At 40.2% G+C, this 15,213-nt stretch overlaps 1 protein-coding gene across 7 annotated transcripts in view; it reads right to left on the reverse strand.

Moving 5' to 3' along the window:
• DYNC1I1 (dynein cytoplasmic 1 intermediate chain 1) overlaps positions 1–15,213 on the reverse strand; it is a 199,750-nt gene that overhangs the window by 167,366 nt on the left and 17,171 nt on the right. For 2 of the 7 annotated variants that reach the window (XM_069774727.1, XM_069774704.1), the window contains exons 2-4: positions 14,374–14,491; positions 11,708–11,822; positions 8,922–9,063 (exon numbers count right to left, since the gene is read on the reverse strand). In XM_069774727.1, coding sequence (XP_069630828.1) covers positions 8,922–9,063; positions 11,708–11,822; positions 14,374–14,481 — 365 coding nt within the window. In that variant the 5' untranslated portion in view covers positions 14,482–14,491. The remainder of the gene's footprint in view (positions 1–8,921; positions 9,064–11,707; positions 11,823–14,373; positions 14,492–15,213) is intronic. The other 5 variants (XM_069774746.1, XM_069774733.1, XM_069774740.1 and 2 more) reach the window with 3 other exon arrangements.

Consider the following 15,213-nt stretch of genomic DNA (forward strand, 5'->3'; position numbering starts at 1 on the left):
TCAGCTGAAGAAGGTGGTGAAAGATTTCAGCAAATTTTAATTTTTGCTTCAGAGCTAAAATCCAGTAACTACTAGCTGGAAGAAGAGTTGGTGTTTCCCTTCCTTTATACAATTTATTTTGTGCTAGAAACAGCAAAATCATTCCAGAAGGGGATAAGATTTTTGCTACAACTAGGTTGAAACAAGAGTTTGTTGTATGTATGAGAGTTATCAAAAATTTTTCACATCAACAGTCAAAATGTCAAAAGTTTTCATGACCCAATTATCTGACTTTCAATAGACCAGCTCAGAAATTATATTCTGATTTTGAATTATTGAAGTAAATAAGCACAACTAAAATTTCTGAATCAAAATCAATTTTAAATGGAAAACCAAAATGTTCTGCTTATGAAAAATTTAGTATGGGATGCTTAGACTGTTTCAAAATTCCTTGAAAAAAGAAAAAAAAAGATCTGGAGATTTACCAATATCTTTCCAGTGGCAGCAATTCCCACTTTACAGATTTGAAGAAAATTCCTAAAAAATTCATTACTGAAATAGCTACACAGAGCCTCTTTTTATTTTTCCAGATTAAACATAAAATTGTGAATGGGGATTTTCTAACAGGCTTTTTAATAGGCTAGTGAAGGAGAAAACATCTACGTGCACGAACTGTACCAGTTTAACTATGTTAAACAGTTTAACATAGGAGGTGATCTCACACAATTTAATTAAATCAAGATGAAATTCTGTGCAAGAGAACTGTTTAAGCCAAGCTGGCCTTAGCAAGTAAGTTGTTTTGTTTTAAGAGGATTAGTGTTTTAGTCCCTAAAATCATCTGATCGTCTGACTAAATACATGCATGATATGCCTGGAAATAACTACAGAGAAGTAATACAGCTGGGCTGATAACCTAAATGGTTAAGTGGGGCTTTATACATTCATATTATTTTCTTCTGGATGCAGCTGGGGCTCAGGTTTCCAAGGCATTTTATGAAGCACCCTGGGAATGGCAATCTTTCCTTCTCCTTTAATTTATAGCATGGAGATGCGTGCTAATGAGAAAAATAATCAAAGATCTGGAGGACTGAACTCTATCCATCCTTCAGGAATGAAAGCATGAAAAACCTTAATGATGCCACAGGCTCACATGCTAAAAGGATTGCAGATGATTCTAATTAATACGGACCATTCTGACTTTGTAACTGGCACGCACTGAAAAACACTCTCTACTTTCTAGGTCAGATACACAGACACTTGAAAGCAACTGCCAAATATCAGTCCCTAAGGTGTCTGCTTATGTTTATAGGCTTAAAAAAGAAAAAAAATATTGGCAGGGAGAGACTTCAGATATCTAGGGCTAAATATACATTGAATATAAAGGAGAAGGATTGTGGTTCTTCTTGTGCAGGAACAAAAGAAGGGAAAAGACTGCAAAAAACCTGCCTTCCTCCAGCCTCGTATACTAACCTATGCAGGGCAAGCCATGATGTGTGCCAGTAGCTCAATGCAGCCACCCATACCGAGCAGCCCACGCTCATGGAAGGAGGACTGGCCAGCCCTGTTACTGTCCTGTAAATGGGCTGGGAGTGGGAAGCGTGAGAGATTTGCAGCATCGCTTTAAAAAGCAGCAGAGTTCCTATGGCAAAGACAGCTGAGACAGCCAGGGTCCCCCCAGGCAAGGGGAGGAGGCTGACACTGTCACTCCTTCACAGATGCCAGCACAATTCAGGTCAAGAAGGCTTAAGGCACAATTTGGCCTCTAACACTGTTGGAAACTGTAAGATAAAACATGTGTGCCAAGAGATCCTGACAATGGTGTCATGGTAGATTATACTGGAAAAAATTTAAACAGCTGGCGTGTGTATTTCTGCCTTACCATGGAATGGCAAACATCCCATACTAAGCCCAAAGCCACCAAAACAGAGTAGCAACACCAGCATCCCACAGGTTATCCCATTTGCCTCTAGCCACCAAGCAAATGTTTCTCTTGACTCTGCACTGTGAAAGACTCATGTCTGCACTACACAATGGTCTGTAGGGTTACAATCCTTTTTCTGAATAAAACATCAGTCAAGCAAAGATTGCCATAAAGTAGTTTTCTTCCCTCGGTCCTTCCTGTAGCTCCCTCAGAGTCTTTACATTGTCCTGTGCTTCCCTTTGGCTCAGCCCATTTATGAAATACGAATGCCACTAAACCAGCCATTTAAAAGCCATTTTGTACATATAAACCCATCCTAAAAAAACCACCGTAAAAAAACCCAAACTGCTACTAAACTGTTACGGCTGCTGCTCCTGAGGCAATACAACACAGGCCCACTTGTACTGGTCACATTTGAAGAAAGATGCCTATCATTTGTGAACGTGGTAACACAATGAAATGCTGGTAATGCAAAGCTGAGCGGCACTGATGGAACAGCATCGTTGTGCAGAACCTGTCAAATGCATTTACTTAATGATAAAGTAGCTAAGCCCTAGGCGATACGGTTATGTTAGCAGTGCTTTCAGCAGATCGTACAGAAACATGGTTTTGTTATTGTCTACAAGAGATGCTTTCTGTAGCTAAGAGAAGATAGGAAATATGCTGCATGGACTGTAAAAGACGATCTACTACAATAATCCAGCCTTCCCATATAAATGAAACAGAGACCAGGATCCACCTTCTTCTGCCTTCTTTATCTGTCTAATTAAACAGCAAAGCAGACATTTAAAAGGGAGAATGGCATTCTGATACTCTTTCTTCAGCTTGTCAATATGTTCTATTACTGTACTAGGTAAGGAGCTGTTTAAAAATAAAACAGTGAAAATAAAAACTGAGTAGCCAAGTCCCGATATTTCAGGCAAAAAAGCCTAAAAAGTACAGAACCTAAAGACTTTTGTGAAATTTAGATACACTCATGAGAGATCAGCAAACAAAATCTTTGTGATTTTAAATATTGCGTGGTAAGAATACACTTCTTAACTAGAGATGCCTTTTTTTTTTTAACTTGACTGACAGTGAACAAGATTAAATACAAAACTGTAAAAGTGTAAATACAATAATGACATGCTCTGACATATCCTAGTGTATTTCTTTTTACACACAAATTGCTCAGAGTGGCCATGGTAGATAGAAGCAACTCAGAATCACGTCTGATGAAAACATACATGAATGCAGACTAATATTGTCAGCAAACTTCAACATAGAATGAGAGAGAAGACAACGTGCTCTTGACTCTCTGTCAGTAAGGACATCCAACCTAAAGTGACAGCTGCTACTATGTTCTCTGGAATACAACTGGGAAGACATTCAGAGGCCACAGTAACTCCAAGATGAACAGACATAGTGGACAAAATTATGCCAACAGCCAAAGCCAAAGGTGATATTGCTCCACAGAGAAAAGTCCTCCAGCATTAGAGAGAGCTGTTCTATTTCTAGGATTGCTCATGCACTGTATTTTATCTAGAAATAAAAAACTGTAGTGATGATGAGGCAATCAGGATTCCAGAGTGGTCTAACTTCTATGGCATATTAATGCTGCAAAAATGGCATATTACTGCTACAAAACCTCTTTGAGAAATCAGATTTCCCTTTAGTTTTTCTTTTCTTTGCTATCTAATGCTATGTTCAAACTCATTCTCACTGGAACTTTCATTAAATATGTACAGCTTTCATCTAAATAAGGACTAACCCTGCTTTACTGCAAGTAAACTTCACGCACTGAAGGAAGCTACGCAATTTCAGTGCACCAAACACATCTCAAAACTGTGATATCAATGGAATGATAACGTAATTCAGGTAAGAAGCATTTAAACTAAGTATTATGTAGTGCCCTAATCCAAGCGACAACAATAATTATAGAATGAGTAGCTGTAACCAGACAAACCTACCAAAACCAATGGACTGTGAGAGAAATAGTACAAAATAATCCACCTTACATTATTTTACAGCAGCTAAAACACCACACTGAAGTAACCATCCCCTGAAAGAAGCTACCAGAAGATGAAGAATGCTTCCTATCACCTTTGCCTTTATGGGAGCCCACAAAATAATCAGGTATCTAAACGTATGGGCAGCAACATATGCAAGTTAGAAAGTAAAAGAGCACAGATGAAGCTGTTGCAGAAAGAAAGGCAACCATTAACCTTTACACATCCAAGACAGCTGAGCCTGGTGCAGTTTACTGAGCAGATGGAAGGCGGGAAACCTTATATGCAGTCTAATGGGATTCTCATGTTCCAGTACAAAATGCATAGAGGAGAGTGCTGCATGCATGGGACTTCGCTGCACACACGCACACACAACCCAGCTCAACAATAAATGGGATGCTACTGTGCCAACCTACCATTGTAGGGTAATGAAGCTAGCTGGGAACATATGGGAGCAGTGAAGGATACAGGGAAAAGATGGGCAACGCAGATAAATCACACCTTGGTCCACAAATGGAACTTCTCCAAGCGTGCAATATGCCAGGGTGAACACATGGACACTGTGCAGGTAATACAAGCATACATACCAATGCAGGCTAGTATTAGCACATGAAAGCTACCCAGCCACAGGAGCACAGCCCTCCAGCACAGATGTATTTCTGCTATCTTATGTTGAGCTGGCATGCAAAGCACAGACTGACCCTAGTGCTCTGGCTCTACCTGTGACAGGGTACCGGGGCTTTTCCAGAGAGCTGCTCAGCCCATAAGACTGGGTATTGCACTGCCTGGCTGAAGCACTGTACAAGGTTTGTCCTTGTGTACTCCCTCAGATGACACAAGCATGCAGTTCATGGCTGTGAGTGCTCAGAAGATGAGATTTATGCACGTCTAAGGTATGTTCAGTAGTAAAATATGCCTCTCCATGGGCAGTGTTTCATGTCATCCTAGCTAGCATCCTCTCTGGCACACTAAGGTAGCAAAAGTTCACAGTATGTGCTAGGGAGGGCTGAGATGCATACAGTTACCACGAAGAAGCTCCGTATTAATAGCCCGGAAGAGGCAAATTTGTGTTTCATACCATGCTACAGCACAGGAGCTCTCAGCACATGCCTTTACCTCAGCCCCTTTCTTCACAACATTTACTCAATTCTAGTTAGCTGAAATCTACATTTCAGTTGTGCATGTCTGTATAAGCTGACCATCAGCAACAGCACACTGGGCATCAGCAAAATGCTTACAAAATAGTAAACAAAACAAAATATTTATCCTGAAAGAGCCAAGCATACTCTATTCCAAGGAGAATCTTGATGGGATCCTGCCACATTGTCTTGTGGAAAATGAATCATGTCTGAATACATCGTAACAGAAAGCCCTGTGAACCAATAACCCGTCTATCCAGAGATAGGTATTTGTTCAGGCTGTGATGTAATTTTCCTGTCCTATCCCTGTAGCACAAGCAGCACAGCCATCAGAAAAGTGAAGTGGGGTGTGCAAAGCAATGTGGAGATGGGCAACAGGGCTCTGATGAACTGTTCAGAGCAGCCTGATAACTAAGAGTATCATATACCAAACCATTTCTTATGCCCACAGTTATGGTAAAAAGTATAACACACCTTTGCCTACCCAGAATTGATCCCCAAGACCACCTAAAAAACCAGATGGCTCTCCTGTCCATCTGAAAGCATTCAAAGAAAATTGTCACTAGTTTCTAGCACTGTTATTCATATAACATCTGCTCATTCTTACAGTTGCTGTCATGGCTCAGGGGGAAGCTGGAATGCTCCTGAAACCTAGTGTTATCCCTAGTGAAAAGGCTATGCAAATAGCAACATGGTACTAAAGATCAAGCAGCAAAAACCCCCATAGAAACCTGGGCTGCACAGGACAGAAATGGTTCCATAATTTAGTGCTATTACACAGTCCATCCCACACCTTCTCCTAATAAGCTTAATGGCATCAGGGAAAAGACAAAGTTGCTCTAGCTATTGTGCTAGAGATAACAGACAATGGTCCTGCAGGATAGCAGCACTACTGGTCTATAGATCGTGTGGCAGAAGGGACCATTGTGACCACACAGCTTTTCTTCCTGTGCAACAAAAAAGCTGTACGACTTTTCTGAATGAATTATTGTTTGACCTATTATCTGCCTGTTGGGCAGGCACATTATCCTTAATCTGCATTATCACTGAAGAAATGTCCAGTGATATAAGATCCAATAGAGTCTTTAGGTAAATTGCTTTAGTGATTGATTTGTCTCACCATTAAAATTTTACAAAGTTTTTCTGGTTTTATATTTGCCCAGCTTCAATGCCAAACACTTTGCTTCTCTTATACATTGCCTGCTGGAGCCCTTTTGCTCCCCATACAACTATTACACTTGGTGACCAAGTTACCACTTAGTTTTCATCTTGCGAAGTAAGACTGAGTGAGGTCTGTGGTTCCAGGGTAACAACTAATTAACACTGTCCAGTTGTCCTTCCTGAAAAGTGTATGTCAGAAACCTGAATTTCTAGCTAAACTGTGTTTACTGTTCTGTAAGAAGTCACAGGTGCTTGCCAATCAAAACATACCTCAGATATAGTTGGTGATATTGGGACAAATAGATTAAGTCTGACAACGACCAGAAGTGCCAACAACTCACAGAAGTGTGAACCCAACCTAGTTCTGCACCAGAAACTGCTGCCTCAAATGGGAATGTATGAAGATCTCTTGCTTTCTTCAAAGCTTTCAACAGGGCCTTCCTCCTATAGTGAACCAAAACCTATGACTTAACAGCTATTTTTTTGAATATCCATATCTTCCTCTGGAGAACACTTCAGCGATGAGTAATCAGATTGCATGCAGGATTTCTGCCAGCCTGTGCAAGCTCGTTGTTTCTGCAGCAGTGTTAGCAGCGACAACAACAGACAAGATGTGATCTCTGAGATTGGGGCATTAGCGGTTTAGGACCTAATCTGCTCTTCCCTAATGCCTGTGCTCAGTCTACTGTTGTACAGCAAATTCATAGCAGGATGAGGAAAAGGGGAAGATCTTACAAGCACGATGGCATGACAAGGGATCCAGCAAAAGCGGCCTCTCTATCATAGGCAGTGAAATGGAAGGATACATTAAAGTGAAGCAGAATAACCTTGCTTATATAGATAAACAGGCATTCATACATGCAGTAGTCAAAAGAAGTCAAAAATGTGGTCTAGGCGTCTCTCAGAGAGAAAACAGCTGAGGTGGTGTCATCCTGTTTACCTGCTGTGATGACAGGTCTACCAACATCTTCCTCTCCAAGTTTGACTGCTCTATCACACATGCCTGCTTGAGTGCACTCATTCACACAAATACACACTGAGCGCATCTACCTGCACCCAGTGACAAACTAATTTAACTAATTGCCACCCAATACTATCCACGGGTTACAGAGATTCCACAGGGCCTGGAGCAGACATTATCGAATTTCCATTACCACAAACCAGTCACTCCAGGCAAACACCTGCAAGTGGCCTTCCTGACACACAAAACAGCTCTTTCAATACCAGAGAGGATGGCAAGCAAACTGGTGGACTACAAACAAGGTCTTGGGATTCCCACTGAATTCCTAGTATGGCCACAACAAGCCAAAATGAAAGCCCACAATGCAGTATGTCATGAGCTTTGAAAAGGACAAACTCTGTTCCAGCGTTGTCATAGGTGCATGTAGGGCTGTGGGAAATAACTTTATCCTGAACAGCAGGCTATACTTTGCTTAAAAAAACCTTTTGTTCTGCTCAAAGTACTTTGATTTGCTGAAGTCTACTGCATTTATTCATGAATGTAGCATTACACTCTTTTCTGTGTTTTGAACTGCCATATCTTACACGCTAGGGCTTTCCTACTTAACAACCTCCATTTCTTGTAGAGGGTAGACCTGGGAGAAGGGCTGAGCAGATTTTAGCAGCATCTGTGCAACCTGCACATCACAACATATGGTGTCTGCATCTGGCTGAAGGGGGACCCGATAGACTTTCAGCTTACAGAACTGTGATTTTTCTAAGGAGAAGGCTGGTGTGGTATGAAAACTGGTGACCTGAAGCTTTGGTGACATTAGTGCTGATGTCTGTAAAGGCATCGTGTCTACTCCTGACAACTGTTAACTGTGGAGAACAATCACTGTGTTTTCAAGCCATTAGCAGAGTCCTGGCTCACAGATTTGGATGAGCTGGCAGCTCAGCTTTATGTTGAATTAGTTTGATACAAAAAGAGCTGTTAGGACCCATGTTTTACATTTCTCAAAATATACAGTATAGTTGCTTGGACCTCTTCTTATTTGAACATAAGCACCTTTACCAGCAGCATCCTCCTTTCTTTTCTACTCCAGAGTAGGAATTATTCAGTGACTGCCACTTCATTTCCTATTTCAGCCGTACGAACAAAGATAAGGAGGTTGCTCCTGTGCCCATCCCTTACACACACCCCACCACCCCTTTCCAACAAGAAGAGAGCTGCTTCCCTCCCACTCTGCATGAAACTCTCTGATATTTGCAGCTTCCAAGGCAGAATTGCCAGTTGGTCCTCGGGCGTTTCAGCATGTTTCTGTACAAGCTCTTCCCTGCCACTGCAATGCCACACACTGCCACGAGCAGCCGCACAAGAACCCAAGGCAGCCTGGCGTTACACCTGGGAGGACGTCCAAAGGGATGGGTTATGTGAACAAAGATAACCCACGTAAGTAACAGGTTCTACCACTGGGTACTTCCCCCTGGTTTTAGTATATATGCACACAGAATGACAGCTTTCTGTGAGCCATTTTAGGACTGCAAATTCAGCTCTTGCTTCCAGTATGAGGTTGGTGCTCATAGCTTAAGATCCACTTGCTGCATGCATTTATTTACCTCACATCTGAGACCAGTCTTACTGAATGGTAACATACAGTGGAAAATGCAGAAACAAAAGTACACGTTTGATACGGCATGTTCGCATTTACAGACGCAAACTTAAAAATGGGGAAGTAAGAGCAAAGTGAATAAACCCCACACTTACTCAATGTTATTGACTCTGTGTCTTACCTTCCTATGGGTCCCAGATCTCCTGAGTCCTGGCTGCCTGCGTCACTGGGTGTGCTCACTGATTTCGAAGAGGGAGACATAGGGGTTGGGACTAAATAATGAAAATAACAGGTATCCCATGTTAACACATGCAGCGACTGCACTGATGAAGAGCAGTGTCAGACAAATCAAAACCAACGGACCAAAATGATAGTGGATGAATGAGTAGGAGAGTTTGAAATGGTGAAAGCAAATAAGGAAGGAAAGAAAAAGAAAAGGAAGAGAGTCAAGTGAATTTTAAGTCTTTTGGAAGTGTTAAAACTGACATGAATTTAGACAGGACTGAAAGCCCAATGGGAATCTACAGCTAATCAATGGAGGAGATATCTGTGGAAATAAAATAGCATTTGTTTTCTTGGGTATAGTTTAAAGTTGACTTGCAAAAGATTTTAAAGGTATGAAGAAGTATCAGGGGCTTGTCTTGTCAAAAAACTAAGTGAACTCTTCTGGAAAAGTCAAGTAGGCAATAGAACAAGCATACTTTCCAAATTCTGAATTTAAATCAAAAGCCAGTGTCCACTAGATACAGTCTAAGGCTGCAGTGTGGAAATGACATAAAAAATAAAAGCTAAATAAGGAAATCCAGCTAAGTTAAAATCATTTCCCAAAGATGGTGAGCATACACATTAGTTTGCTTAGCAATTGTGTTTTCTTAAGTAATTTAGGTCATATAAAATTTCCATTTTGGGTGGGAGATGATTTCAACACTCAAGGAAAAGTTTCCCTTGGTTTACATACTATTTGCCCAAGCTCTAGAAATGATTTTCCCTTTGGCTTGCCAGGGCTTTTGAAGCATATTTCATGCAAAGGCAGTTTTGTTTCCTGAAACAGGAAAGGAAGTTCATAGCTCAAGGTCAGTCCAAGTTAAAGCTCTTCAGCAAGGAAATAATAAATAAAAAAATAAGAATATCCTGATTTCTTTTAAAATGGTTTCTCAAAAATATTTAAAATGCAGAGATGGCTCCAGTCAAGATTTAATGCAAATATTCTTCAAAGCAGCCACATTGAATAAAACACAAAAAGAGGTTTTAATGCAAGAGTGAAGTTTCCCATTTGGTTTAAATCATGTGCATTTCCTTTTATAGATTTAACAGAGTAAAACTTTAAACTGTTTTGTTATGCTCTATAACGTATAATGACAGACCTGTCAAGAGATTTGGATTTTCCATGTGGTCAAACATTTCATGCAGATTCTCACTGGAGACTGTCACAGAAATGACTGCAGCATGAAAAGTGAATTCATCTTCATGACAGCCCTTTGGCAGGTTACAGGTATGTCGTGGCTGTTTATGTATTCCATATTCACAGTGGGATCTGGATATCATATCCTTATGTGAAGGCAGAATTAAAGCCTCCTTTGTATATTAATTGTGACTGTATATACAGGGAATGAAAGAGGACAAAATACTATTGTTTAACTAAAATGAATCACCTTATGTGTGAATTTTCATGGTCTTTTGATAGTATCACACACAAAATAATTAACTAAGATAAGAACTGATAATTCACAACATGAGTGTATGTGTTTAGTTAATAATATGATAAGGAAATATATCCTCTTTTTTAGATAAAAATGAGTATTTTAAATGCTAAAACATTAAAAATGTATCTGATTTTACGATATCACGATATAATTTACAAAACATATTTTATGATACATAAAAATAACCTTAACATTACTTGTCACACAGTTCTGAGAAGTGGTATTTAAAAGCTTCAGTCACTATATCATGACTTATAAAAATAGTAACTTTTCTCAATAAATGTTGGTTGATGCAAGTTATGAATTGAAATCCCAATTCAGAATGTCACAATCTACTTGCACATGCACCCAAGCATCTCTATAAGGTCCTTTCCTATATCAAGGCTTCAGTATTTTGTCAAATTTGGAGTTTTCCCTAAATATTACAAACAAAAATATCTAGGGGTAAAATCCTAGATTCAGCCCCAATGAATTTAATGACAAGGCTTGATACCTCCAGAGGAGCCAATATTTCAGCTAAAAGAGTGAGAGTGATTCTGGATTCAAGGGAGAAGAAAGCACAGGAAGGAAAGAAGGAAGGAAGGAAGGAAATTTCTCACTTTAGGGCCACCCAATAGGTGAGACAGAATTTAATCAAGGTAACCAATATTCAGGTACTATAAACTTTGCCCTGTGTATTTTTAAACTGAGGACTTCAGATTCTAGAAACAAAACATCAAAACCAAAAGAGGTCAAGCACATGAAACCAGAGCTAAAATCTACAGTAATGATCTGATGATAAGCTTTTTGCTATTTGTGATTTGTCTTTTTATTGCCCCTCTCCAGTTTTGCTTGATTTTAAAAGAAAATAAACGGGAGCTCCCACATGACTATGCTCCTCCTTCCTTTGCAAATGTTTAATGTGCATGTTTGAAACAAAACTTGGGGCTAACAAAGTACAGCATTTATAATATTTTGTGGGTCATCAGATAGATGTGACAGAAGATAAAACAGTCCATCAGAAAAGAAATCACTGCTGGTATGCAAAACCAACCTGCATTTTGTTCACAAAAATTTCTTGAAGAGATGAAACAGATGTTTTTGGCAATGACAAGTACTCAAAATGCCATGAGCTGGTAAATGTGAATGGTATGGCAGGCATTCAAACAGAAGAGTTCACTTCACTAATACAGCCAAAAATCAAAAAAGCCAAGCATGCTTTAATAGAAAGAATGCATTCATTGTGGCACAGCTGAATGCTTTACAGTGTGCTTCACTTAAATACCTAGAGGTGGTTCTGGAGATATACCAATGCTCTGTAACAAAGCTTCTGTCTCTCGTCTTTTGCGGTCTAGGTCAGAATCTTCCTGAGCTGGCTCCTTCTTTTGCTGTAGATCAGCCTGAGTTAAAACAAAACAAACCAGAAAAGTTTCATCTACATATGATCAGCTCTAGCAATTAAGTGTGTGGAAAATATTTATATGCACCACTGCTTAGGTACACTTTGAAATTCACTTAGATATGTTTAGATAATTTATAACTTAGATAAATCATACTGTATATATCAGTAACCATATTTTTCCCTGAATGCATGGGAAAACTGGTCTTTGCAAGGATATTTGCAAGGATTTTTACGGCTCACCGGTGGAAATCTTCTGTCTCTCAGTCATCAGATGCAACTTATGCAACTTCAGCTAATATAAAAGCTGACCATAGAATAACAGATATCATTACCCTGAATAAAAATGGCCCCTTCCTACTTCCTCCAGGATCAAGAAATAAAATTCCATTGGACTTTAGTGATGTAGCTTAAGGGCCTACATTTGGTCCCAAGCACTTGTTGGCAATAAAAATACTTTCTCATAAACTTCAACATCTAACAGGAGCCAAGGAAAGGACTAATGTGTCTAAAATAGAATTCTGGCAGCCCTGGGCACCAACAGCCAAAACGAATGGTCCATAAGATCCCTCCCCCTTTGCTTAGATACCTATACCTCCTTGGAGCTTCCACACATTAGCCTCCTCCCCCTTTGGACTACCGGGACCTAGAAACAGGAGGAGGAACATCTGCATCAGCCAGAATCTCTTATATTTGGCTCATCATTCCCCAGTTTAGTAGGGTGGAAGGAAAACACCGATACCCCAGCCTCGTGGCTAGAGCACTCCATTGAAAGAAACAGGCTTGCAGCCCTTCTCCCAAGCAGATGAGGGAACTGAACCCATGTCCCACTTTGTAGTCTAGTGCAGTAATCAGTAATGCAAGTAAAACAAAATGCAAGTGGTCGGGTCTATCTTTTTGTCATGTCTTAGATAAAAGCAATCCCAGCATAGTTCTTATAGAGAATGCCTGGAGGCATCTGCCTCTATACTTTGGATCTTAAGGTTGCTTTTATATCGGCTGATCCTATCTAGCCTCCACACAGAGAGGTTTTCATTTCTGCTGAAACCAGAGTGTGGGGCACAGGGTACTTGCACAGTGCCTCAGCCTGGTGTTGATGTTGGTGCAGGCACAACAGAAAACCTTGAAGTTCAGAAGCATCCCCATGTTCTCTGGTTTGGACACAGCCAGGATGCAGAGGAACATTGGTTTTACAGACAAAAACAAAGTTCAGTCACGTCCCTGTGCTCACCTCTTCCCATGAGCTAGCCTGAAGTATCTCACAGTAGACAGGGTTGTAGACAACTCTTCTGCACCAGTGTACATGGCTAAGCACCTAAGTGAATGTTAGACTTCACTCCTGGAGGCCGTCGGGCATCACACTGCACCCCATTTACAGCACCAGCTAGGCACTGCAGCATAATATGTAGAGCCGGGTGTCCCAAGCTGGATCTGGCTATTGGGGCCAATGGAAAGTTCCAACCACCACAAGATCTCCACGAGGCATAAAATCAGAGGCAGGAGACAAAGGAAAGGACTTAATAGCTTCCTCAAGCCATTAGCTTGGCTCCCTTCCCTCTAATTCATTAGCAGGCTAGTAATGAACACTGAAAATGTTAACGTTTAAAGTTCTGCTTACAGAAGACTCCCCTAGTGACTCCAGGAGCCTCACTGGGGGGTGTGCTGGCAATTGCACAAAAATGCCTCAAATGAAAAAAGATTTAAAAGACAGCCAAAACTGGAATGCTGATTTCTTGGATCACATCACATTTCCACAGTAATTCCATGAAATTCATGTACAATATTAAAGTGTCAGTTTAAAAGGAAACCAGTTATTAGTAAAGGATAACAGGTGCTTTAAACTATAGTAAGTGTTGACATTTGAAAGAAAGGAAACATAATCACTTAATGCTTCTCTGACTTTGCATGAAAATGAATATCCACTCCCTGTCAATTCTCACCTCTATTCCACTAAGTGACTGAATAAAAAGAAGTACAAATCCCTTAATGAAAAACCTAATGCATATTGTCAAGGACAAATAAACTAATATGTCAATCAAACTTTAACAGAACTGAAAGATGCACCCATGCCAGAAGATGAAAATGCAATTGCAATTATGTTTTACTTTACTGGAGAATAATAATTGTAAATCTGCTACTTTAGCTAGTAATCAAACTAGCCTTCAGAGTACAAAAATACATATTTAGATTGTAATGGCTTGAAAAAAATGTGAGCCCTCTTTCTGTCTTTCCCCACTCTCCACTCCCATTCCATCGAAGGAGAGCCCAGGAAAAAGCATTGTGGCAAATCAATTTTTCTTTCTACACACACATACACATCATGTTGTCTAAACTGTTGTCATCTGACAGTGCGTTGGTTTTAAAAGCAATTCCCTCACTCCAACTTTCTTGACTAAAAATAAGCATTTTGATTTTAAGGTTAGACTGATGTGGGTTTGAGGATCTCATTCCACATGACAGATACCTTGGGGTATACAATACTGAGATGTCAAAACCTCAGCAAGCACCTTCTGCAAGCACGAGCTATCTAAAAGGTTCTTTTGCATATTTACCTCTTTCTTCTTCCTTTCTTCCTCCTTCCGTTTCTTTTCTTCTCTTATCTGAGCCAAACGCTGCTTTTTGCGCTCAAGTTCTGCTTTTAAATCACTTTTGTCTGACATTTTGACTCTGCTGGAAACAAAATTATGGAAACCAATGTGAAAACAGAATTAAATTTTTCCCTATTTACTGAAAAAAAGATACTTAATTATATAAAAAAATAGCCTTTCTAAAATGGCTACAAATATATTTCTGTATAAACGCTGGCCCTTGGACTATACAGAAAGCAGGATATTTGTTTCACAATTCTTTCAAGAAATTAAACCAGTGTGTCACTGAACATGGAATATATTTTCAAATGACCTTTATTAGAAACTACCTTTGTGAAGCAAACCCATTTTTGGCTGCTGTTCAAAATAATGCTTTAATGCTTTTACACACTGAAGCGAAAGTCTTTTGATTTTCATCAGCTTCCGCAGTTTTGCCAGACTCTAGGACCCAGATCCACAAATGGATTTCAGTTTTAAGTATGAGAATGAGATCTGCCCCAAACAGCCCCATACACCTTAGGCAAGTGATAATTTTACTCACAAAAATTGGAAACGTGGTAACTTTCGCTTCTGCAGGTGCCTTGAATGGCTGCCATCCCAGGATCCCGCCCCGTTCCACTGGTACAGCCCCACACCGACCACCAGCTCAGTCTCAGCATCCTTCACATATTCACCCCTCCAGGGAGCACCCTCACCAAGCTATGGGCTATCCTGCACAGGTATCTCCACCACCCTTTCCAGGGAAAGCTGGGCCGTTCCCCCAAAAAGCTGCAGACAAGGCACAAAACCAGGCAACCCAGCAAA

This window comes from Haliaeetus albicilla, chromosome 2 (assembly GCF_947461875.1).
Source record: "Haliaeetus albicilla chromosome 2, bHalAlb1.1, whole genome shotgun sequence".
NCBI lineage: Eukaryota > Metazoa > Chordata > Aves > Accipitriformes > Accipitridae > Haliaeetus > Haliaeetus albicilla.